Source organism: Rattus norvegicus, chromosome 12 (assembly GCF_021556685.1).
Source record: "Rattus norvegicus strain SHRSP/BbbUtx chromosome 12, alternate assembly SHRSP_T2T, whole genome shotgun sequence".
NCBI classification, from domain to species: domain Eukaryota; kingdom Metazoa; phylum Chordata; class Mammalia; order Rodentia; family Muridae; genus Rattus; species Rattus norvegicus.
The window spans coordinates 48,043,103-48,068,134 of NC_141545.1; the positions used below are offsets into that span (position 1 = coordinate 48,043,103).

General features: G+C 52.2%; 1 protein-coding gene across 3 annotated transcripts in view; it reads right to left on the minus strand.

Annotated features, from left to right (window-relative positions):
- Positions 1–25,032, minus strand: part of Gcn1 (GCN1 activator of EIF2AK4) — a 61,218-nt gene that overhangs the window by 18,735 nt on the left and 17,451 nt on the right. The window contains 23 exon segments of one of the 3 annotated variants that reach the window (NM_001168664.1): positions 2,621–2,800; positions 3,770–3,884; positions 4,612–4,733; positions 6,075–6,321; positions 8,839–9,033; positions 9,269–9,434; positions 10,536–10,606; positions 10,745–10,934; positions 11,014–11,141; positions 12,426–12,569; positions 12,771–12,851; positions 13,639–13,820; positions 14,110–14,265; positions 15,382–15,580; positions 15,703–15,816; positions 16,848–16,941; positions 17,555–17,733; positions 17,844–17,968; positions 18,051–18,240; positions 19,025–19,184; positions 19,429–19,504; positions 21,526–21,618; positions 24,257–24,409. In NM_001168664.1, the coding sequence (NP_001162135.1) occupies positions 2,621–2,800; positions 3,770–3,884; positions 4,612–4,733; positions 6,075–6,321; positions 8,839–9,033; positions 9,269–9,434; positions 10,536–10,606; positions 10,745–10,934; positions 11,014–11,141; positions 12,426–12,569; positions 12,771–12,851; positions 13,639–13,820; positions 14,110–14,265; positions 15,382–15,580; positions 15,703–15,816; positions 16,848–16,941; positions 17,555–17,733; positions 17,844–17,968; positions 18,051–18,240; positions 19,025–19,184; positions 19,429–19,504; positions 21,526–21,618; positions 24,257–24,409 (3,360 nt within the window). 3 annotated transcript variants of the gene reach the window in all.

Below are 25,032 nucleotides of genomic sequence, written 5' to 3' on the forward strand. Positions count from 1 at the left end.
AGGGTCTGGAAAATTTAAGGTAAATCTTAGAGGCCAGGAAGCCATGCGTGGGGTGGTGTGTGTGTGTGTGTGTATAGAAGACATGTGACATGAAGCGAGGAGTAAATACTGGGGACAACGTTCCCAGTGGGCTTTTAAGAGTGCAGAAACGGGGGCTGGAGAGATGGCTCAGTGGTTAGAGCACTGACTGCTCTTCCAGAGGTCCTGAGTTCAAATCCCAGCACCACATGGGGACTCACAACCATCTGTAATGAGATCTGATGCCCTCTTCTGGTATGTCTGAAGACAGCTACAGTGTACTTACGTATAATAAATAAATCTTAAAAAAAAAAAAATGCAGAAATGGGGAGGAAGAAGGTGTCAGGGAAGATTAGCCAAAATTAAGGATATGACATAAAGTCATACAGAAACCTACTGTTTCGTAAACTAATTTTAAAAAGTTGAAACATTTTTAAAAAAGAAGAGAGGCTGGAGAGATGGCTGAGCTGTTAAGGACACTGGCTGCTCTTCCTGAGGTCCTGAGTTCAATTCCCAGCAACCACATGGTGGCTCACAACCATCTGTAATGGGATCCGATGCCCTCTTCTGGTGTGTTATATACATAAAATAAATAAATCTTAAATGAAAAAAGTCAAAAGAAAAGAAAATGTCAGGCACGTGTCTCAGACCTATATCCCAATATTCAGGTTCTTAGATCAGTAGAGCCGCCCCAAGTTCAAAGCTAGCCTGGGCTACACGGTGAGACTCTTGTCTTAAAACTTAAAAAAAGAAAAAATAAACAAACCAACGTCTGAACTCCCCATGAACTACACATTTGCTTTCTCAGGGACAGAGAAGTGTGCTCGCACCTCTTGCCATGAGAACACCCGGAAAATCCCCCCTGCAGTTTACCCTGCGGTATTCACTTAACGTCGCCATCGCCATGTGAGCCTAAGAACCGAAGCCCTTCCTTCTCACTGTGACAATGGACTCCCTCATCACCCTCTAGCAAGGAAAGCTCTTCTGGGAAGGAAGGAAGGAAGGAAGCGGAAGGAGGGGAGAAGATGGAAGACAGGAAACAGAAAAGGCAGACACTGGGAGAAACAAAGTCCAGTCCTCTGTCCATCCCTTACAATCAGAAAAGAAGCCGAGTGTTTGCACTGGAAGGCAGAGGCACTGGATCTCTGGTTTGAGGCCATCCTGATCTGCATAGTAAGATCAGCCAAGGCTACACAGCAGAGCGTACACCAAAGACAAAACAAAACAGGACAGACAGACAGACGGAAAGCCGGGATGCAGGGAGGGAGCAAGTCACTGAATGCTCTTGCAGAGCACCCAAGGTCGGCTCCCATACCAGGAAGCTCACCTCCACCTGAACCCCGCTCTAGAGGGTCCGACCTGTGGCCCCCACAGTGCTCCTGTGCACATATCCACACACAGACACAGACAGATAGACACAGAAATGGACATTAAATCAGGAAAATAACAACAGCTAGGCACGTGGCACACACTTATCATCCTAGTACTCATGGGCCAGAGGCAGGAGATTGGCACATTTGAAGCCAGTCTGGGCTACAATGAGACCATGTGACAAAACAAAACCACAACTGGACATATAGCTCAGGTTAGACCACCACCTCACATGGGCAAGGCCCTGTGTTCCACTCCCAACACATCATGCACGCAGCCACGCTTGTCTCATTTCCTAGTGACACACGTCTAGTGACTTGATGCTGACGTGCCTGTAGCAGCACCAACACTCTGACCTGCCAGGCAAGGTGCTGGCTGGGTTCTGTTGCCAGCCTTCAGCCTCTGTCAGCCTCAGAAAAACACACTATGGCCGGGCTGTACCTCAGGTGGCAGAGTGCACGCCTAACACATAAATCCTGGGCTCGGTGCTCAGCACCGCCTAAGGGGCTGTGGTGGGACATACCTACAACCCCAGGTCGTGGGAGCTAGAAGCAGGCAGATCAGAAGGCCACAAGCGTCCTAGGACACTAGGATACACACAGGCCAACAGCACTAGAGACCGACCATCACAGGAAAGAACACATTTGGGCCAATGAGATGGCTCTGTGGTAAAGGCACTTGCCACCAAGCCTGAACTGAGTCTGATGCCCAGGGTACACACAGTGGATGGAGATCAATTCTCATTGGCTGTTAACTCCCACTGTGCACTTGTCTCTACATACATACATACATACATACATACATACATACATACTGAAACAATAAATATAATTACATTTTTTTAATTAAAAAAACTGGTTAATCCCTTTCCCTGAAGGAATTCATCGGAAGAGAAAGTTGCATGGAAACCAGGGTTTTAGATGGTGCTGATGGGCTCTGAGCTGCCAGGGAGGTTGGAGAGCACAGGGGCTCTCAGAGTCCAGCTACTCCTGAGCCAATGACTTGGTGTCCCTAACCATGAAGCCAGTGACATGCTCCAGACTAGTGCAAGAACAGACTGCTTCCAAATTTCCTTCCACAGTTGACTACCTAATAAAAGGGCTTCGCAATAGGGAGGTGATTCCAGCATGGATGTGTCTGTCCTCAGAGGGCGACAGTAAGCTGACAGTCCTGAGCGTCCAGGAGGACAGAGGGTACAGCCAGAGTAAGCAGCCCCACAGGGAAAGCATACCGAGAATCTCCGGGTTCCTGATGACAGAGCCGATCTGCCTGAGGGCTTGCTGCCCAGCCTTCTGCACCTTGACGTGGGAGTCTGTCAGCACCTCTGTCAGCTTGGGCACAATGTTGGGCAGGCAGGAGGACAGCTGCTTAGGTGCACAGTACGCCATCGCCCCGAGCAGCTCTACTGACCCTGCAGTCAGAAGAGAGGTGTGCAAGACACCATGCTGGGCACGGGGGAAGCCACACCAGCTTGCTTCCCTGAAGATCCCTCAGCCCTGGAGAGAGGCCTACTGCTCTGTGGGGCTCAGGGGAGGAGCAGGTAGCATAGTGTAGAGACAATACCAGGATGGGTGTCCGGGTTGGTTTATGTCAACTTGGCACAAGTTAAGAATCATTTAGTAAGAGGAATTATCATTGAGAAAAATGCCTCATAAAATTTGCCCATAGGTGAGTCTTAGCACATTTTCTTAATTAGTAATTGATGGGGGAGGGCCCAAGCCATTGTGGGTGGAGCCACCCCTGGGCTGGTGGTCCTGGAATGTACAAGCAAACAGTCAAGCAAGCCATGGGGAGCAAGCCAGTAAGCAGCACCCCTCCATGGCCTCTGCATCAGCTCCTGCCCCCAGCTTCCTGCCTGAGGCCCCTCATGATGGACAGTGATCCCAAGTTTCCTCCAGCTTCCTGCCTGATGTTCCTCATGATGGACAGTGATCCCAAGGTTCTTTGGGCCACAGGGCATATCACAGAGGAGACCTAACCAGGGCACAGGAAGACCTGGGTTGGCCCTGCAGGTGTTTCAAGGGTTAAGTTACTGGACTCCTCTGGCCTCAGGCTCCACATCCACAAACAAGGAGACCATGCTTATCTGTGCTGTGTGAAGCTGTAAGGCAAAGCCTGGGGAACAGAGGGAGGCTATGTAGAAAGGACCCAGGCCCTGACCCTCCCTACCAGAATCTGCTTCTATCTGTTTTAGAAGGTTCCAGATCATGGCGTTCAAACTCAGAGCGCCAGAGCTGTGGCTTCCGTGGGAAGCCTGTTCAGGAATCGGTGCACTACAGACTTTGCCGTCTGTGTCCATACAGGAGCTGAGAGACTTGATACCTACTGAGGGTGGTTTTCAGAACGGGAAGTTAAGACAACGGAGGGGGAGTGGCCTCACCAGCTTTGGTCCTCCAGGACTCCTCCTCCAGGGCAGCTAACAGGGACGGGAGCACCAACTTCACACCATGAGCACTCAAATTGCTCATCACAGCTTTGGCACAGTCATCTGCAGCCTCAAAGAGGAGAGAAGACATTCAGGGGCCTCCTTGTCTGGGCCACCATTGAGGCCTGACACTAACTCTCCTGTCCCCACAGTAACCAGGACTGTAGTTTTGTCAGACCCTGTGCGCACGTCCAGAGGGACAGCATATCTTACAAAGCTTCAGCACTAGGAACTAGAGGTGGCTCTGTGGTTAGGAGCACTTGCCTGGGCCGGACAGTGATGGCTTAATCCCAGGACTTCAGAGGCAGAGGCAGGCAGATCTCTGAGTTCAAGGCCAGCCTGGTCTACAGGACAGCCAGGACTATACAGAGTAGCAACTTGTTTAGCGATCATGAGGACGGGAGCTTGGATGCTAGGACCACGTAATAAGCCCAGGACTCCACACATGTGTCTATATGAAGGGTGATCCCTTTGCTGGGGTTTGCCAGCTTCCAGCCTAGCTGAGAAAATATAAGCGCCCAGTTCAGGGAAAGGCCCTGTCTCAAGAGGACCAGGTGAACGGTGACAGAGGGCATCTGACCCCTCTCCTAGCTCCTGGGATCTGCCTATGTGCTCTCACAGACACACACACGCACACACAAATAAAATCTTCAATGCATCAGGGCGGCAGAGAGAAATTCATAGCAGTAACCCAGGTAGGAGCTGAAGGGCCTCGGGCAGCAGGGGCTAGAACCCACCTTAGACACCTCCCTGACCAAGCCTGCCTAGGAACAGGTCCCTTCTGCCTCCAGACTTACCTCGCGTACGTACTGATTGCCATCTCCAAAGCACAGCAATAGATGGGGCAGCACGTGGACCACATAGGGCTCGAAGAGCTTCCCCAGCATGGTGCAGAGCATCTCGAAGGCAAACAGAGCTCCTAGGGAAGAGGATGATAGGCAGTGCTAAGAATGCAAGCGTGGTGTGCCATCGCAGACAGACCGAAGTGCAGCCACCACCTGATTCAGTGCTCGGGCGGGGATGTGGCAGACTGACAGTGTGACAGGATGTGGCAGAGTGTGATGATGTGTGACAGGATGTGGCAGAGTGTGACAGGGTGTGACAGTGTGCCAGAATGTGGCAGTGACAGTGTGGCAGTGTGACAGGATATGGCAGAGTGTAACGATGTGTGACAGGATGTGGCAGAGTGTGACAGTGTGCCAGAATGTGGCAGTGACAGTGTGGCAGTGTGACAGGATATGGCAGAGTGTGACAGGGTGACAGAATGTGACAGGGTGTGGCAGGGTGTGATAGGATGTAGCAGAGTGTATGACAGAGTGACAGGATGTGGCAGAGTGATAGGGTGTGCCAGTGTGGCAGAGTATGACAGTGTGGTGGGGTGTGACAGTGTGACAGAGTATGACAGTGTGACAGTGTAACAGAGTATGACAGTGGTGGGGTGTGACAGTGTGACAGGATATGACAGAGTATGACAGTGTGACAGGATGTGGCAGAGTGTGACAGAGTATGACAGTGTGACAGAGTATGACAGTGTGACAGTGTAACAGAGTATGACAGTGTGGTGGGGTGTGACAGTGTGTCAGGATATGACAGAGTATGACAGTGTGATAGGATGTGGCAGAGTGTATGACAGAGTGACAGGATGTGGCAGAGTGATAGGGTGTGCCAGTGTGGCAGAGTATGACAGTGTGGTAGGGTGTGACAGTGTGACAGGGTATGACAGAGTATGACAGTGTGGTGAAGTGTGACAGAGTGTGACAGTGTGGCAGAGTATGACACTGTGGTAGAGTATGGCAGAGTGTGAGAGGGTGTGACAGTGTGGTAGTGTGACAGAGTGTGGCAGAGGAGAAGGCAGGGGAGTTTCCATCACTTTGTAGTATATTCAACTAGCAAAGTCAAGCTTCACTCAGCTAAGGGGCTTTATTAGAAATTCAAAAGCTGGCAGGGGGACAAGCTTATAATCCCTGCACTCTGGAACCTGAGGCAGGAGGATTACCAAGTTGTAGGCTGTGCTTGTCAACTTATGGAATTCTTAGCTTGAAATGTGAACATAGGAAAGGACGCCCAGTCAGCAGCAGAGTAGCCCACCTAGGAGGAGAGCATAGGAGGAGAGCAGCCCGCCCAGCATAGGTGAAGCCTGCAGTTCACCCAAGCAGTGCAGGCCAGCTCTACCATGGACAGGGCTGGGACGGTCACACACACCCTCCCTTTCTCTGCTGCCACCTCCTGTGCTGTCAACACTGGGCTCAGGGACACCCACCCTCTCGCCTTCGGAAGTTCTTCTTGTCCTGGATAGCATCGGTGAGTGCAGCCATCATTTCCTGCTGCTTCAGGGAAAGGATGCCCAGGCCTTTCACCAGGCCCGCCAGCCCGTACGCGGCCCCCTTGCGCTCTGCGTACTTGTCTGACTCCAGCAGCTGCTGCATGAGCCGCTGAATCATGCCCCCAGCGTCCTCCTTGACGGCAGGCACAAGTGGCGGTAAGCAGCTGGCGACTGACTCCTGGACCTGTGGGAGCAAGCGGCCGTCCCATCAGTGACTGCGGCTCCTGGTGGGCTCCGCCCTAGGGCCGGCTCGTGCCCAGTCTCACTGCTGCATTGTCACACATGCTCCACAGTGCAGCCATCAACAAGAGCAGCCACCCTACGTACAGCGCTGTTTCTGACTGTGGTTCACAACCCTTACACGGGGCTACATCATAAATCAATGTAGGTGCTGTGAGACATTAGGAAACAGTAAAGATTTCTGAATGTACAACAGCCAAAAAATAATTAAAAAAAAAAAATCAAACACTAAGACTGAGGTGTTCCTGACTAAGCTCAGGAGTGTGGCTCTGGTGACTTCGCTGCAGCCTTGGTCTGCACACACAAATGTACTTTATACGGAGTGTGCTGCTGTCACACCAACGGCAGTGAACACTGCTCAGCCCTTCAGCTCACACTGAGACCACTGTGTGTCAGAATGGCAGTGTCTCACTGTGCGTACAAGGTTTTCTGTGCTTAGAGGAACCACCATGGCATAGACACACAAAACTAGAAACCTCTAATGTTTCCTCTCGTGGCTCCTCGGTGTGTGTGTGTCAGTACTACAGCTGTGGATCCACTGTGTTAGAACACTACTTAATTTATAAAGCTGTTGCAGTCAGGAGTCAGGAGTGGGGGCACACGCCTTTGATCCCAGCACTTGGGAGGCAAAAGCAAGTGGATCTCTATGAGTTCAAGGCCAGCCTGGTCTACATCAGGCCAGCCAGGGCTACACAGTGAGACCCTCATCTCCCCCGCACCCCCCCAAGTTGATTGCACCCATGACTTGAGTTTCATAAAAAAATTACTCTGAATTTTGGCTTGGGGTTAAAACAGAGTTTCTGATTCCCAATTAGATATCTATCTAAAAGGGGAGGCAGAGGGAGAAGGCTCAGCCAAGTAGACAGGCTTTGCCATCCAGCACGATGACCTGAGTTGCATCCTGGGAACCCACATGGGGGAGACCCTACCCCTGCAAGTGTCCTCTGACCTCCACACACACTGACACATGTGCCTCCTCCCACATAAGTTAATAAGAAAAATGTCATTTAAAATACGTGTGCCTGCTACTTTGTACCATGCACAGTAGCACTCTCAACACTGACCACACAATCAGAAATCAACTCAGACTAAGTCCTACATTCTAAGTAGTATCAACTACGTAGGCAAAATATGTTTAGAATAAGCACCCCACCTCGTTAGTATGCAAACGTTTCCCACTCTATTAAACGATAACATCATACACAAAGAACTATTCTTAGACGTTATGGATTATTGCTGCTGACGCTGGGTCTGCACTTATTTTACAGACACGAACACCCAGCACTGAGTAAAAAGGGCTGTGACACAAAGTTAGGAAACCCCGGCTGAAACCAAGAGTGAGGCCCAAGTGGTAGGGAACCGGGGTCCACCTGGTTCACCGCCTGGCAGCATGCTATGGTGCAGAGCCTGGTTCCCTGCCTGGCAGCGTGTTATGGTGCAGAGCCTGGTTCCCCCACCTGGCAGCGTGTTATGGTGCAGAGCCTGGTTCCCCGCCTGGCAGTGTGTTATGGTGCAGAGCCTGGTTCCCCGCCTGGCAGCGTGTTATGGTGCAGAGCCTGGTTCCCCGCCTGGCAGTGTGTTATGGTGCAGAGCCTGGTTCCCCGCCTGGCAGCGTGCTATAGTACAAAGCCTGGTTCCCCGCCTGGCAGCGTGTTATGGTGCAGAGCCTGGTTCCCCGCCTGGCAGTGTGTTATGGTGCAGAGCCTGGTTCCCCGCCTGGCAGCGTGCTATAGTACAAAGCCTGGTTCCCCGCCTGGCAGCGTGCTATAGTGCAGAGCCTGGTTCCCCGCCTGGCAGCGTGCTATGGTACGGAGCCTGGTTCCCTGCCTGGCAGCGTGTTATGGTGCAGAGCCTGGTTCCCCGCCTGGCAGCGTGCTATGGTGCAGAGCCTGGTTCCCCGCCTGGCAGCGTGTTATGGTGCAGAGCCTGGTTCCCCGCCTGGCAGTGTGTTATGGTACAGAGCCTGGTTCCCCCACCTGGCAGCGTGCTATAGTACAAAGCCTGGTTCCCCGCCTGGCAGCGTGCTATGGTGCAGAGCCTGGTTCCCCGCCTGGCAGCGTGCTATGGTACGGAGCCTGGTTCCCTGCCTGGCAGCGTGCTATGGTACGGAGCCTATATAAAACTATCCCATCTCCTAGTTCCGACACCTAGCAGTGTCACCAGGGAATTGTGCTGAGCCTAAGGACACCAGATCCAGGCCAGGAGACAGGTACACTGAATACCACCCTCCAGCCACAGAGCACCAGGGTGCAGCTGCCTAAGCGGAGCCCTTCGGCGGGTCAGACTCTGACCCTCCATCTGACAACTCTGAAACTGTCTCCAACTGTGACTTTCATGCGGGCACGCAGGGGTGTGAAAGATCCAATATGTCAATCAAGGGATTACATATAAATGCATGGTTTTCAGATAGGAGGAAAAGAAAAATGGTTTATAGCACGGTTCAGAGAGGCCTTTAAAGTACCTGCTGAGAAGGTGTGGAGAGGGCGGCAATGAGCTTGGCAACAATGGGTTTCACTTTGGGGTCACTCTTGTCCAGGTGCTTGGCCAAAGAGCCCATCAGAACCACCACACTCTGTCGCACGGCGTCGTAGCTGGCATCATTGGGCGCGTCCTTCAGGAACTCCTCAAACACGGGCAGCAGTGAGTTGACATTCTCCTAAAGGGCAGATCCAGAGCCACAGCATCAAAACCACAAACAGGCTTGCTGCTGGGGCTGGCGATGCTGGCCGCTGACCAGGCCTCCCAGCAGGCCCACAGCAGAGCCCTAAGGTTCCCTCCTCTCAGGGTCTGTGGAACAAATGAAACTTCCCAGCAGGTGCTGGTGCCCTGTCAGCGATGCTTCCCTCTGTCATCTGCTCAGTCTCAGCTCCCCAGCTGCTGCACCGGCTCACCTTCCCATGGGCATTGAGTGTGGCAAGCGCTGCATCTAACATGCACTTCCGCACATCTGGGTTTCGGTCATTGAGGGCATCCGGGACAAAAAACTGAAAGAGCGGCTTCACCTGAGAGCTATCCAAATACTGTGAGAGCTTGTTCAGGGCCAAGGCCAGGCCACACCTAGGAAAGAAACGGGAGCTTGTAGGTTGACAAGGGTCACAGCCAAGGGCACCCCATGGGGGTGGAGGACAATAGCAAACACAGCTTTGGAGCAGGGAGCAGCACGCAACCCACCATGAAGCAACTGCCCCAAGGTTCTGAGCAAGCCACCTGTGCGACACACAGACCCTGTGCCTCCGTCCCGACTAGGAAAGACAATGAGCATCCGAGCCCCTTAGAAAAAGTCTACATGCTATTCCCAGCTGATGCTCTGGTGTGGCAAAGAAATACAGTAGATGGTTCCGTACAGCACATGTCCTAGCACACAAAGCCATGCAGGCATGGAGAGTGCAGGGTGCTGGCTGTTTATGTCAACTGGACATGGCTAGCATCACTGGAGAGGAGGGACCTCAACTGAGAAAATGTCTCTAAGTTTGGGTTGTAAGCAAACTGTAGGGCACTGATCAATGGGGATGGGCCTAGTTCATGATGGGTGGAGTCATCCCTGGGCTGGTGGTCCTGGGTTCTATAAGAAAGCAGGCTGGGCAAGCCAGGGGGAGCAAGCCAGTAAGCAGCACCCCTCCATGGCCTCTGCATCAGCTCCTGCCTCCAGGTTCCTGTCCTGCTTGAGTTCCTGTCCTGACTTCCTTTGGTGGTGAACAGCAGTGTGGAAGTGTGAGCTGAATTAACCCTTTCCTCCCTGAGTTGCTTTGGCCAGGGTGTTCATTACAGCAGTGATAACCCATTCAGGAGGCTAGTCTACTATCTCATGAGAGCCCACTCTAGGTGACAACTGTCTTCCTCCAAGGTCATACTTGCTCCTACTCTCCTACCTAGCCCTCCAGCTACCACTGCTATTAACATCTGCTGAGCACATTTTACACTGCTAATGTGCTGGGGCCAGTGATTTTCCTGGCAGGTTCTAGATGTGCGTCCCACCCACCGGTCAGGAAACGACTGGAGAAACAGAAGGCAGATGTTCAAGGGTGCAGAATGGTGTGGTGGAGCCAGCACTGACCCAGACAGTCTGATTCTCCCCCTGCTTTTAACATCAGGACACTCCGCCTCCTTGCGGCAGGTGCATCTCAGAAAGCCTAGACGCAAGACCAAGCAGGGCTTTACCTGGCTTCCCACTGGTCTGGAGGGGATTCTGAAATCACTCGGCCCAAAGCATCCAGCACTGGGGGTGGCCGCTGCAACAGACAAGAAGCTAAATGCCTAGCAGTGCTCTCCCTTGCCCAAGGGGCAGACAGACCAACGGCCTGGCCCCTGACCATAAGACAAACAGAACATAAGCCCACCCACCCGCTTACCCTGCCCCAGTCACTCACATAGAGCTTCTCCTGGTAGATCTCCATGAGCCTGCCCATAACCTCTGCTGCTTGCCGCTGGTATCGTGCCACTGCCTGCGAAAGGGCTTCAGCCCCAGCCTGCCTCACAGCAGCCTCGTGATAGATCACATCATCGATCAGCAACGAGCAGAGATCTGACTGCAGATCGAGGCCCATGGTCGACCAAAGCCTGCAGCAAACCCAAGTTAGGACTGGGCAAGCAAGGGCCTGCAGTGCGTCCCTTGTGCCCCCACCAGAGGGACTGTCACCTCTCAGCCAGCTTCCGTATCTCCTCCTCCTTGTCAAACTTCACAACCCAGAGTCTCCGCAGCAGGTTCAGGCCGTTCTTCTCATCAGTGTCAGGGGCTGGCAACACCAGGTGGAGCTCCATCAGCCCCTGCGAGGACGAGGGATCAGACCGTGAGGTTTGACATCTCAGGAGCATGCGCCCTGCTTCCTCACGTCCTCATCCCAAGCACCACCATTAGCTGCATGTAGCTCTTGCAGGGAAAGCAGTTCTCAGACTGGAAACGCTGTCCTCACGGCCACTGCGCCAGATAGCACAGGGCGAAGCATCCTGACCGCTGCCGCAGCTGGACAGAGCTGCTCTAAACAGTGCTGGGAATCAGCTCAACTGCCGAACTGCCCAGCCTCCTCAAACAGACTTTTGGGGGACCTAGGAATGCGGCTCAGTGGTTCGGAGCTTGTGCCACACCCCAACCCAGCACTTTTTGTGTACAGAATTGATGGTGTACAGTGGGAGAAATTTGTTTTGTTTCTTCTTAGACAGGGTCTCACTATATAGCTATGACTGTTTTGGCTGTCAAGGCTGGCCCGGAACTTAAAGAAATCCGCCTGCCTCTACACCCCAGGTGCTGGGATTAAAGGTGTGAGCCACCAGAGCAGGCTTAAGAACTTTTTGATGTAAACGTTGCTAATTTAACTCTAAACATGATAGACAAGAGCTCAAATGGTGCCTGTTGAATGAATTAAAATACAGAGGTCATCGCACTGTCATTATTTGTCCTGTATTTTACCAAGGGCCAGGGCCAGGAGGAGGAGGAAACCAAGCCTAAAAGCCATCAAAAAAGCTAAACTGATGCAGAGAGCTGAGAAATGCACTAATCCTGTCAGGTAGGTCAACCTGAGAGGATCTAGAACCCCCTAGAATATGGGCCTCTAGGCAAGCCAGTGAGGGGTCATTTTGATTAGGTTAGTGATGTGGGACCTGCCCCCCATGGGTGGCACCATTCCCTAGGCAGGGAGTCTGGACTCTGGAGAACTGGAGGAAGCAGGCCGAGCACAGGCAAGCATGTATCCCCTGCTCGCTTTTTCTGACGGCATATGCAATGTGATTCCAAGCTGCTGATCCCTTCCCTGCCACAATGAACTATAACCTGGAACTATGAGATAAAATTTAATCCCTTCAATTGCTTTTGTCAGAATATTTTATCAATACACAGAAAGAAAAGAAAAAAGAAAAGACAAGCTATCTGTAACCGCACTGAGAGCCACAACCAAGACTGACAATTAGATGAAGTCTTTCCCGGTGAAGAAAACTAGACAGTGCTACGTCGGGACAAGCTTAGGACCCTACCCACCCCATGACCTCCTGTCTGCCTCTTGGCCCTGTCTGAGGTAAGGGACACTCTGCCCGAGCAACAAGGAAGCATGCACACACCCGGAGCGCAGTCTCGCGCACGCTGGCACATGGGGACTGCAAGGCAGCGAGCAGCACATCCACCTCCTCCTGCTCCGCAAAGGCACAGCCGTCCTCCCCACTGCTGCTGGCACATAGGGCGGTCAGAGTGTCTGAGGCAAGAACCTGTGGACAACATTGATACAGTGGGTCAGTTCAGTGGCTCAGTTACACAGACGCACTTAAAACCCACCCCACGGCTAAGACCCCCATAATCAAGCCAGGCTCTGGCCGCCCTTCTACACAAGAGCCACTAGGCCTTGACTACCCATCCTGAGGTCAGAGTCACAAAAAACCACAGCACAAGCCAACGGGAAAGCAGGTCACCTGTAGGCGAGGGGAGCCCGTTCCGATCACCCACGTCAGCAGACGTAGCATGGCCACTCGGGGCAGCAACTCCGGGCCATTCTGGGAGAGAACGGGAGAGAAGTTAAGATAACTGTGCAGCAGCGCAAGGCCCTGGGTTCGCAAGGCCCTGGGTTCGGTCCCCAGCTGCAAGGCCCTGGGTTCGGTCCCCAGCTCCGAAAAAAAGAACCAAAAAAAAAAAAAAAAAAAAAAAGATAACTGTGCAGCTTGCCAGACTCCCAGAGTGAACTACTGACAGACCACAGAACCCGAGAAGAGAAACTCACTTGGAAAGGAAAGAAAAGAAATGCCAAGTAAAACACATCACTCAAATGGATGTCGTGCGTGGTGCACACCTTACACAGTGCTTGAAGGCAGAGGTAGGAGGTTTTCTGTGAGTTTGAGGCCAGCCAGGTACAATGAGACTTACACTAAGACTCCTACAAAGCCCAGGTTAGTTTTGAAAGAAAGAACTTAGTAAGAGGCTGGCTTGGCATCTCATGTAACCTAACAACTGCAAACCAACATGTACTAGACATAGACACGCAAAGAAACATGCCAACACACACAGTGCTGTTCAAGTCAGGGAAGACGTCACTGGACTAGCTGTGACTAGATGACAAGTTAAATGAACACAGTGCATGCGAGGCAAAGGACCTCAAGCACCCACACGGACAGAGACCAATGTGCAGTCTCTGAAGCAGCAGCCCAGCCCCTTTCTACATCAGAGCCCGCTGTCTCACTCTGTGGACTGCTGTGGTAAAACACCAGAGCCCAAGGGCCAAGAAGTAGGCGAGCCCTTGCCTCCCCCACGCCCTTGAACCATGGGATCCCAGAGCTCACTGCCAACCTCATCCACCCGCTCGGGCGGGGTGTCAGGGGAAGCCCTCAGCTGAGCGTGGACAGTGAGGATCTGAAGGATCTGGGCCATCTGCTCCTCTTCCTCCTCGCTGTGGTAGGGCATCTCAGTGAGCACCATCTTTAACATCGGGAAGATCAAGGAGAAGGCGGGTGCAGACAGCGGTGCAGCATCTGTGAGTCAAGCAGCACAGCAGACAAGCTGGGGCAGCCAAGGGCTGTTGGGGAGGCCAGCAACCTTCCACACCAAGCACAGTGCTGGGGACGATGGTGGTAGCCTGGTGCTAGACTAGTCCTGCTTCTAACCCACAGGCTGGCCCTGCTCCAGAATGTGGCACTCAACAGAAGCAAATGAGGAAAACCAAGGGCGCTGGGGGAGGCGGGGAGTGGACAGATGGATAACAGACTCTCCCAAGACCAAAGTGCAGGAAGCTCAGGGACCCTCTGGTTCCTTGTCCCTTACCTGGCTCGCCCTTGCCCACCCTGCTGGGAATGGTGTGTGTGTGCAGCAGTGACACAGCCCTCCTGACAGCCACCGGCAGCTCTTCTTGGCACCAGGACTGATCCAGAGCACACTCTGGCTTCAGCAGGCGCAGGGTCACATGACTCACCAAGGTGCCTGCAAGAGAAGACAGGCAGCAGATGACCCAAGAGACACAGAGATACTCTGGACAGACATTTGTCTGAGCCAAAATGTCTTAACTTCTCATCAAAAGAGGAGAGAGGAGGCAGTAGCTGCCCTTATGTTTTTTGGGAGGGATGATGTCCGTTTGCTTGTTAATGATGTATGTAGCTCAGGCTGGCCTAAAACTCAGGCTCCTCCTCCTCTACCTCCCAAATTTCTGGATTTGAGGCTTGCAGTTACCAGGTCTGCCTGGCAGAGCTCATTCTTATTTGTTGGTGTTGTTTTTGAGACAAGGTTTCTCTGTGCTGAACTCCCTCTGTAGACTAGGCTAGCCTCGACCTTTGTAGACCAGGCTAGCCTCGACCTGAGAGATGCACCTGCCTCTATCTCCCAAGTGTTGGGATTAAAGGCAGGCACCACTGCCGCCACTTCCTGGCTGATACTTTTGATACTAAGAGGTCAGTGTGCTGGAGGCGTGAGCCACGTGAGAGTTGTTCCCACGGTAAAGCTCTGGCTACACAGCTCCTTCATTGGGCAGAAACGAACAACTTGGGCCGTTACACAACACCAGCTGACATTCCTTCTCAGGACAGCCTGCAGACTGCAGGCCCCCCATGAGAAGAGTTAGGCCGCCAGAACTCCCACCACTCCCACTTGGCTAATGTTTCCTCAGAGCCAACAGAGAGCAAACCACTGACACAGCGCTTACAAGTTCTAGGTACAATGACCGGCCACAGCACAGCAGCCCTGTCTCACTGCCACTGAACCTGACTGCAGAGAGAACACTGGTACAGAAGGCTGGGGTGTGGCTCCCATGAGATCCTGGATTTGGTCCCCAGCACCAAAACATAGCTACTACAGAAAGATGAGGTGCTAATTAACTACATATAAACCTGATCCTCAGAGGAGGCAGAGAGGACAGAGCGGAGGGTAGAGCCCCACTTCACTGCTCTTAGGCACATGCAGCTGGAGGCTCCACCGGACGCTTCCATGTGCAAACGATATTCAGCAGCTTAGGCCACCATGTCTCCTCAGAACACCCACAGGCACCTCCAGACCACCGTGCAAACACCCCTGAGGTAACCCCACAGCCAGCAAATAAAGACTAACCCAAGGTCTTGAGTCTAGGGGGCATGACACAGGCAGCCAAAGACAGGAAGGGGCCTTTGACCCTGGGAGCAGCCAGAGGAGACTTCAGCAAGGGCAGGAAGGCGTCAACCAGAACAGGGATGTACTGTGTCAGGCCACGTGGGTTCCTGGTCATAATGGCGTCTAGGAGTCCAAGCGCTGCTTCTAGTTCCCCATCCAGCTGCAAGCAGAGCCAACAGAAGAAAGTCAGCAGGATCCACTGAGACAGCAAGGGGCAGGGCGTTGCCGTAGAGCATCTTCCCAACACCAGCATGTGGCACGTGGTGCGTGGCGGCCACGTACCTCCTGCAGCCGCCTCCGGATTTGCGCCTCCTTGTCCATCTGGGCCTGCAGCATCTCCTTCTGCTTACTCGTCAGCTGAACCTCCTCTTTTATGCCTTTCTTCTTCTTTATTTCCTGAAGGACCGGGGTCGGAAACCAGCTCTACATCCACAAGACAGATCTACCTTCCCACCAGAGGAAAGCTCGCTGGTTTCCAAGAATTCTAGGCCAGTCTCAAGTCTAGGACCTGGGCCCTCAAGCCCACCACATGCCCTCCCTCACCCCTATAAAGGCCACAGCCCCTGGATGCCTTCGAAAGGGAGAGAACAGTGAAGAAGCAAATCTTAAAACAGGACTCTCTGCTTTAAAAAACAAAGGTGAGGGGAGAAATTCCACCGTTCAGAGAAACAACAGCTCCCTCAATGATCTCCCAAGGCCACATGGCTTCACATGAGGCTTTAGCCAGCCCTCAGACACACTTAAGGATCTTTCAGAACAGCTTGGGTGCAGAGAGAGCTCTGAGTCTTCCGATAAATATTTACTGAGTGCCTACATCATACCAGGACCGTGTGTGTGTGTGTGTGTGTGTGTGTGTGTGTGTGTGTGTGTGTGTACATCTATACATATACTTATATATGAAACCTCTCGCACGCGGAGCTCACAATCTAGCAGGTAAAGTTAGACGATAAAGAAGTAGTTCATAAAACGACGCTGGAGCATTAACTACTGCAAAGGCTACAGAGTGAAGCACATGCACGGACAGGCAGGGATCAGGAAACTGCAAGTGATAAGATGCAGAAGACAAGAAAACAGCCTGGGAAGACAGGGAGAGAAAGGCTGACAGACAAGAGCTCTGTCAGAACCAGTTCTGTTTCAGTCATGTCAGGATGGCCAGGCCCTGTAGTTGCTCTAAGAGTCGAGACAAGCCTGTCTTTACAAAGCCAGGGCAGGCAGGACAGAGCAGCAGCGTCCAGTAAAACCCTGGTTTCCTTTGAGCAGGATCAGAGGAAGCCACAGAGGAAGCAGAGCGATGGAGAGGACCAGAGGCAGGTCAGGGGGAACAGAGGAAAACCTCAGCAGAACCAAGGAGAACCCCCTGCATGGAGCGGAGGACCACAACTCAAGCACCAAGCTGAGTGGGCTCACAGACACCTCCGTGAACTCACCTCCTTCAGCTCCAGCTCGATGATCTGCTCCTTAAAAGAGTAGGCCTTGTTCTCTCGCTTCATGTTGGCCTTTTTTATGCTGTCCTGCTGGGCACTGAAATATGGGGAAGGCAAGGAAGTTATCCAGCTTAAAAAGAGGCACCGGTCTCCTCAGCCTTCTGACACCCTCCAAGTGTCGCTGGTAAACTTTAACTTAGTTTTGCTTTTGTGGTGTGTGTGTGTGTGTGTGTGTGTGTGTGTGTGTGTGTGTGTGTGTGTGCGCGCACGCACATGTGTGCGGAGGAGATGAAAGGCCAGAGGCTTATTTCCAATATCTCTATCACTTTCCACTGTATCTTTTGAGACAAGTAATGTCAATCAACCTGTATACAGCTTGACATTCTCACTGGGCTGGCCTGCAAGGCCTTACTCAGACCCCTCTCTTTAGCCTCTGCACTGCAGACAGGGTCTCACTATAATCACTGCTGGCACACTCAGCCCCCAGGTCCCAGGTTAGTGGTAGCTGTTAGATTAGATTCACTGATACCCCTGGCCTAGGCACTGGGCCTGGACACAGCAGGTATTCCTGCTGTGGACAGACAGGCTGCCGTGACAGGTAGACAGGCTGTTTTGCTTACTCTCCACAGTGACCCACGTCCATTAGACAAGCATGAAACCAGAGCCAGGGAGGGAAAGTAACAGAGCAGTAGGCCCTCAGCAAGCCGCACCTCTGGATGATGGATTTATCAAACAGCTCTCCGGCAGGGGTCTGCATGACAGCAAACTCCTCCCGAGTCACGAGGCACAGCGCAGGATTCTGCACAGACGCGGTGATACTGCTGATGAGCTGAGGGAGGACTCGATCAGGAGACAGGATGGAAAGGGAGCCCATGGCGTTCATGGAAGACTGCCAGACAGACAGACACCATCAGTCTATACCATAACGAGCATCAGAGACGGGTTCTGCCATACCCAATGATCCTGACCTAAGTCCAAAACCAGCATATGACGCATTACCTGGTTCAGGGGGCTCTGTGTAGTGATCCTGGGGATGATCTGGTCCAGGTGCCTGGTGATAAAGGCTTCAGGGTCAATCTTCATCCTGGTGAGAAGTGCTGGCCAGAGTCCAGACTGCACCGCCACTGAAGGAGAGGGAGGGGCTTCTTGAAGCCTTCTGCCTGGATGGCTACCTCCTACCTCTCCCCCTCCTCCACAGCTACCGACCTAAGGACGGGTGGTGGGAGATGATCAGCATCTCCTGGGCCAGCTGCTCGGTGCTGGTGATGTCGCCCTTGAGCCCCGGAACGCCGGAGATGACACACAGAGCTTCCTGCAGAACTCGAGGAGGCACATAGGTCTTGCCTGTCTCCATTACCTCCCCAGCATCTGTCACAAGAGTCTCCAAGGGTAGCACCTGTAGAGAGGGAAGCGATGAGTCCCCGGGGCCTCTTGGGACTCCTGGATTACTGGGAATCCTGCTGGAACGCAACCCGATGCCTCGCTCCTGCCCACAAGTCCACAGGCTACAAGACACGCCTGGAAAGACAGAGCACCCAGGATAGCCCGCCTAGAGCCCTGAGGGAGGAGTGAGGGCCGACTGGTTGTGAAGGGCCCACACACCGCTGAAGGAAAGTCAGTGACGCATGGCACCTACAGCACTTAAATGATGCAGGCCTCTGTCTCCTGCGTCCACCTGCTGCTGCCTGAGACAATCCGAATAGGTCAGCTCACGGCCTACATAGCTAGTGTAAAAGGCTATAAGCTCTGCCTGCCTTTAAGGGTACTGTGAAAAAAAATAAAATCAAAAGTGAGGGTAAGTGTGCATTCAGAATTATTAAGTAAGCCAGGGGTGTGGCACAGGCCTCTAATCCCAGCACTCAGGGGACAGGTGGATCTCTGGGCCAGCCTGGTCTACAGAGTGAGTTTCAGGACAGCCAGGGCTACACAGAGAAACCTTGTCTCGAAAAATAAAATTATTAAGTGTTTTAGAAGAATAAAAAAAGAAATACCCAAAAATACTTTGGTTGATACTACATCAAAGGGCGGAAGGGCTCTAAGGGGCAGAGATGTTTCTAAAGCTGGACTGCAGCACAGAAGGCCCTGGACTCACCCCGCCTGAGAACATACCAGGACAGATGGGTCCAGCTAAAGCGGATGGAAAGAGGTCACCTGAGTCGTTGCAGAACCTGGACCCTCACCTTGTGAGAGTTGAGGACAGTCTTCAGCTCCTCCAAAAGGCCGTTGGCTAGCTTAATGCCCCCAAGAGAGGACAGCAGCTTCCGGACTGTCTGCTGGGCCTGCCTGCGCACATGCCAGGTGCGGCTCAAGAGCACAGCCACCAGGACCCGGTAGTACTGCCTGCAAACACACACATGCACACATGTACTGCCTGCAAACACACACATGCACAGATGTACTGCCTGCAAACACACACACGCACACATGTACTGCCTGCAAACACACACATGCACACATGTACTGCCTGCAAACACACACATGCACACATGTACTGCCTGCAAACACACATGCATACATGTCCCTGGGAAGCCACACCCGCCTCACACCCAACAAAAGGTGAATGGAGTTCACGGGGCTCACGTACTGTACTCTGCTGTTGGTGAGCCTGTGGGCGTGGTCAAGGAAAAGCCTCTCGGTCAGATGCAGCACAGTACACAGGGCTGTGAGGGAGAGACAGAGCAAGGTTTTAAAGCAAACAAGCAGGGCTGGTACGGGGCCTCAGTGGGTAAAGGAGCCTAAACTCAGTCCCTGAAGCCACTCGGTGGACGGAGAGAACCCACTCCTGAAAGCTGACCTCCAACTTGTGTGTGCATGCACACGTACACACAAAAATAACTAAATGTATTCTGCCCACATACCCAAAAATTAAAATGAACTAAAAAATTAACAGCAAAATTTAAATATGATTAATATTAGATATGAAGCTATAGTTCTTTCTACTTTCTTTTATTACATATATATGAATAAAAATGTGTAGACTAATTTTTATTATTAAAAATTACTACCTGTGAGTGGTGGTGCACACCTATAATCCCAGTACTTGAGAGGTTTAAACAGAGAGATCAGGAGTTTTAGGCTAGCCTAGGGTACAATAAAGTGTAGCCTGGGAGATGGCTTAGTGGTTGACACTTGTGGCTCTTGCAGGGACCTGGGCTGGATTCCCAGCTCACAACTGTTTTCACCCCAGACCCAACTCCCTCACCTGACCTTTCAAGAGTACCAGGTGTACACATACATGAAAGCAAACACTCAAACATACAGAAGAAAACACACAGGGGCTGGAGAGGTGGCTCAGCGATTAGAGCACTGACTGCTCTTCCAGAGGTCCTGAGTTCAAATCCCAGCAACCACATGGTGGCTCACAACCATCTGTAATGGGATCCAATGCCCTCTTCTGGTATCTGAAGACAGCTAGTACTCACATACATTAAATAAATAAATCTTAAAAAAAAAAAAAAAACACAACCAACACAGCTGGGCAGTGGTGAGGACACCTTTAACCCAGCGTTCAGGAGGCAGAGGAGGCAGGTGGAGTTCTGGAGATACACAGAAAAACACGGTCTCAAAAACCAAAAAAGAAAAAAAGAGAAAGAAAAAGAAAAGAAAAAAGAAAAATCAGTTCACTGTAAGTAAGCTTGGTCAGCAGGTCAGTGCCTTGAACTTGCAGCCTGGGTAGGGACAAGGGACTGATTCCCAGGCTGGGAAGCACAATTGTGACAGTGACACAGAGCTGTTTGTGGAAGGAGGACGAGGCCAGAGGGACAGGACTTGGAAGCAGCAGAACCAAGTGACTACAGATCAAGGCAGGAGATGTCAGTGTGGATTCCCTCCTGCCTTGTCTTTGAACTATAAGAGTGTCGTTCTTTTTTTTTTTTTAATATTTTTATTTATTTATTATATATGAGTACACTGTAGCTGTCTTCAGACATACCAGACGAGGGCATCAGATCTCATTACAGATGGTTGTGAGCCACCATGTGGTTGCTGGGATTTGAACTCAGGAACTCGGGAAGAACAGTCAGTGCTCTTAACCACTGAGCCATCTCTCCAGCCCAAGAGTGTCGTTCTTAATCAAAAGCTAACTATAAAAAAATTTAAGCCAGAAAGTGACTAATAGTTGTAGCTCATTAATAGAATGTTGTGATTCGTGAGTCAAAAGACTTTTCAAATCGCTAATTAGCAGCAGACTCCTGTGAGGCAACCTAGAGTTTGCACATTTGGAGATCGCTGTTCCCTTGCTGCCAGGGGAGAAAGCAGTAGTTTCTGTGTCTGTCGCCCGGTGGGGGAGTGGAACTGCCACAACTTCAGCAGCACTTAGCATAACCCCCGACAGCACCAATTACCCATTCAGTTGTAATTGCAGCTGATACTGCAGCTCCCTGCAAGCAAGCGAGCGCTGTCTCCACAATCCTCCCAAGCCCCTGTCTACTGAGCCTGACCCGCCCACAGGAACGAATTCATTCAGAAAACAGCCAAGCTAACCAGGCAATGGCGAGCACCTTAAATCCCAGTACTCAGGAGGCAGAGGCAGGTGGATCTCTGTGAGTTTGAAGCCAGCCTGGTCTACAGAGAGAGTTCCAGAACAGCCAGGGCTACACGGTGGAACCCTATCTCAAACAAACAAAGAGCCAAGGTGCTGGCTAAGCAGGAGCCCAGGAACAGTCAGCGACCATAAACTCACCCTCCTCTGAAGCCAGGAGCAGAAACTTCTCAGATGTGAAAATCTGCTTCTTCTCATCCACAACCAGCTGCCAAAAGTTGCTCAGTTTGGCCTCTGCAAGAAAGCAAAGGTCGGGGGTTGGGGATTTAGCTCAGTGGTAGAGCGCTTGCCTAGCAAGCGCAAGGCCCTGGGTTCGGTCCCCAGCTCTGAAAAAAAAAAAAAAAAAAAAAGAAAAAGAAAAAGAAAAAAAGAGGGTTGGGGATTTAGCTCAGTGGTAGAGCGCTTGCCTAGGAAGCGCAAGGCCCTGGGTTCGGTCCCCAGCTCTGAAAAAAAAGAACCAAAAAAAAAAGAAAAAGAAAAAGAAAAAAAGAGGGTTGGGGATTTAGCTCAGTGGTAGAGCGCTTGCCTAGGAAGCGCAAGGCCCTGGGTTCGGTCCCCAGCTCTGAAAAAAAAGAACCAAAAAAAAAAAAAAAAAAGAAAGCAAAGGTCACCCCACACGCAGTGCACCATGTCGTCCCCACAGCACGGCTCTCCAAGCCGAAGCTCTAGGCAGGCTGTGAGACCCTCCACGAAGGACTGACTGTTCCTAGGCTCCGTCCAACTGTCAGTCCTCTGGTCTCACGTGCAGTGTGGAAAACGCCAGGGTTCTCTTCTGCCTGCAGCCTCTCCCCTGGAAGGTTCACCTACTCATGGGCCTGACTGGCCCCCGAGGGCCACACAATGCAGCTCTCGCTTTCTCTCCCGAACTGAGGCCATTCCTTCATGGGCATCTCACGCTCCCAGGTTCTCAGGGATTCTTCATGAAACCTCTCTCAACACTCTTCAGTCCCCCAGTCACTCACTCACTGTCCTTCAAACCACTAGCCATTCACACCCCTGCCGAGGGCAGGTGCCGATGCACCCTGAAATGAGCTGTGGGTGTGTTCACGTTACCTCACCCAAGGCGGCCGAGGACCTTGGCACACAGTGGGTACACAACAGCATGCAGACAAAGAACCTTACTTCTCACCACAGAAGCACAGCCAGGTAAGGGCGCAGGCAGGAGGAAGGCTCTAAGGATCTTATGCTACAAGTTTGGTCCCCAGCTTGTGACACCATTGGCTGGTGGCAAAATCAGGAGAAGAGCTAGGTGGAAGTGAGTCAGGTCACTACATACAGGCCCTCAAAAGAGAAACAGATATGTCTCTCTCTTCTCTTGCTTCCCAGCCACCAAGAGATGGGCAGCTCTGCTTAGCCACTTACTCCCTACCCAACACAGATCCAAACACAAGGGGCCAACTGCCCAACCGTGTGACTGGAACCTCGAAGACCGTGGGCCACAACAATTCTTTCCTCCTTAAGTTGGATTCCTCAAGGAGTGTCAGGATGACAAAACCGACTGAGCCAGAGGACTCAGAAACGCCGAGGATCCCAGGGCGGGAAAAGAAGGAAGGCTCTTGCACATGCGGTTGGTAGGTGACATGGCAAACAGAGTATGTTACCCAGCATGCTCCACTGTACACCGAGGCATGAGGACACGAAACTGCCACTCCTAACCAAACAAGCCGAGTGGCTGAAGACAGGGCTAAAAGGAAGCTATCACTTTACGACTTACCTCTGTGGTGCTTTGTAAATGACTTACTTCCTGTATCCGAATATATGTGCACTTCGTAAACGCAGTGCCGGTGGGGTCAGAAGGCACAGGATGCCCAGGAGCTGGAGTCACAGGCGGCTGTGAGCCACCACACCGGTGCAAATGCGGTAAATGTCCCTAACCACGAGCCGTCCTTACACCCTACGCAATGGTTACCTCTCATCATAACTGACACAGCATAGAGCCCTCAGGAGAGCCAGCGAGCTGCTGTCTAGACTGGGGTGGTGTCTAGACTATGTGCAGCCTGTCTGCGGAAAACTCTCCTAATTCAGTCAACTGATGGGACTCGCCCCAGCCTGTGGTGGGTTGTGCCACTCCTTAGGTGGGGGATCCTGACCTGGGTGAAAAGGACGTCCAACTGAAGACAAGTGAGTGACCATGACACTTCCTGTCAGCCCTGACTGCAGATGTGAGGGAACTTGCTGCTTCAAGTTCCTGCCTTAACTTTCCCACGATGACCAGAGCTGTAGCTGGAATTGTAGCTCCTTTCTCTAAGTGTCTTTTGTCAGGGTGTGTTACCTCAGCAACGGAATAGAACGGAAATGAATGAGAACATCCTATGAATATGTAAGTCATTTAGACACAAAGTCTGGAAAGATGACTCCGTGGTTAAGAGCACTGGCTACGGGTTGGGGATTTAGCTCAGTGGTAGAGCGCTTACCTAGGAAGCGCAAGGCCCCGGGTTCGGTCCCCAGCTCCGGGGGGTGGGGGTGGGGGTGGGAGTGGGGGAAGCACTGGCTACTCTTGCGGAGGACCTGGGTTCCTAGCACCTACCTGGCAGCTCACAGCCGTCTATAACTCCAACTACAAGGAAACCCACTCCCTCTTCTGACATCTGTGGTCCCGAATGCCTGTGATGCCCATCCACGCAGGCAAACCCTCACGCACACAGGAACACAAAACAACAACAAAACGACGTGAAGTCCTGACACTCGGGCTAGCAATGCTGCAAACCAGCCCCCACCGGAGCACTGGAGTCTCAGCCACGGACAGTGAGGTCCCCACTGCACTCCTGAGCTCTTTCCTGCAGATATCAGTGGACCCTGAAGCTGAGGGATCAGGGCCTATGAAAAGAGCCTTGTCACCTTACCGGGACCCTGCACACATGCAGACCCTTACCAGCTTGTGAGTCGGCCACAGAGAGCTTGGAGACCAACAGGGCTGCGGCGACGCCTTCGGTGACTGTGGGGACCTGAGTGCTCTGGGAGGCCGCCTTCTCTACTGTCTGCATGAGCAAGGGCAGAAAGTCCAAGGCCTGCAAGAGTGTGTCACCTGTGGAGAGAAGCACCTTAGAGACACCCTGCTTGGCAGGGGTGACAATGTTACATGAGAAGACGTTATCCACCCAGGTTATGAACTGGCTAAAGTCCTTCAGTTAACTTGCCAAACACCTCAAAGAGCAGGACAAGAATCTGTGACCTAAATTCTACACCCATAAATTAAAATCCGACCCACTCTAATCTGCTGCCCCCACACCTGACGACCTCCAGTCCCAAACCCCAAAGTTCAAACCAAGCTGCTGACCTGTGGAATAAACACACTAAATAAGTAAGTCAGCTGTGGTGGCACAGGGCCTTTAATCCCAGCAGGCAGACCTGTGAGTTTCAGCACAGACAGGGCTATGGAGAGAGACCCTACCTCAAAACAAATCAGCAGGCTTTCACAGTTACAACTGCAGCTAAGCACACACTCAGACTTCAGCTGCCCAAGTTCAGTACGCAGCTCAAGATGACCCAGAGGTCCTGCCTGCCTCCCCCTCCCTCCCAAGTGCTGGCTTTACAGGTCTGAGCTGAGATGTCAGTCGGTGACGTCACCTCTAAAGCAAGGGGGCAGGGCTAGGGATCACACAGCACTGGACGTTTACACTAGATCTCAGTACAACAGGTTCTGAGTGT